At 59.6% G+C, this 852-nt stretch overlaps 1 protein-coding gene across 1 annotated transcript; it reads right to left on the bottom strand.

The window, feature by feature from the left end:
- ENH_00044970 (hypothetical protein, conserved) lies at window positions 1-852 on the bottom strand (the record flags this gene model as incomplete). Its single annotated transcript, XM_013580956.1, has 1 exon — window positions 1-852. The coding sequence occupies one exon, from the start codon at window positions 850-852 to the stop codon at window positions 1-3; it is 852 nt and encodes a 283-aa protein (XP_013436410.1).

The raw sequence follows: 852 nt of genomic DNA, 5'->3' as shown, positions 1-852 counted from the left end.
TCAAAGAAAAGAACAAGCACTCTCTGACGCTTCTTGGCGCTCTTCTGGACTCGGCAGCAAAGAGATGCGACACAGCAACACACTGCTGCTGCTGCTGCTGCTGCTGCTGCAGCTGCTGCTGCTGCTGCTGCTGCTGCAGGCTGCTGGCAGTGCTGCTACCCACGGCTTGCCCTGGCCCTGCAGCAGCCGCTTGATGTCTGCATTCTTTACAAAGTACTTGCTGCCGTTGATAGTGAGTGCTGTTTCTGCTGCTGCTGCTGCTGCTGCTGCTGCTGCTGCTGCACCAGCAGCAGCAAGGATAGGAGGCAGAGCAGCAGCAGGAACTGCAGCAGCAGTTAATGAGCAGCAAATTTCATTCAGCTGCTCCTCCGTCGCCTTCCCCAGGCGCTTCCACCTGTCTTCCCTGTACGGCCAAGCCACGCTGCTGCTGCTGCTGCTGCTGCTGCTGCTGCCGCTGCTGCTGCTGCTGCTGCTGCTGCTGCTGCTGCTGCTGCAGAACCACTGTATGGGGTCAGCACAGGTGAAGCTCGAGCTGCCCAGGTATTCAACTACATCTTTAACAGCAAAAAACCCAACAGCATTTAAGGCAAACAAAGACCCTCTCATTATCAAATGCATGCAAACTTCCTTCCCTGCTGCTGCTGCTGCTGCTGCTGCTGCAGCAGCAGGTTCCCCTGCTGCAGCAGCAGGTTCCCCTGCTGCAGCAGCAGGTTCCCCTGCTGCAGCAGCAGGCCGTGCTGCAGCAGCAGGGGCCCCTGCTGCTGGAGTGGGGCCTTCAGGGCCTGCTGCTGCAGCAGGGACTGCGGAGAGCCCTGCTGCAGCAGCAGGCCCTGGAGGCCCCGCTTCGGACAT

The sequence above is a fragment of the Eimeria necatrix genome, genomic scaffold (genome assembly GCF_000499385.1).
Source record: "Eimeria necatrix Houghton genomic scaffold, Enh_scaff339, whole genome shotgun sequence".
NCBI classification, from domain to species: Eukaryota; Apicomplexa; class Conoidasida; order Eucoccidiorida; family Eimeriidae; genus Eimeria; species Eimeria necatrix.
Note: the sequence above shows the minus strand (reverse complement) of the source record. Positions and strands in the feature narration are given on the sequence as shown.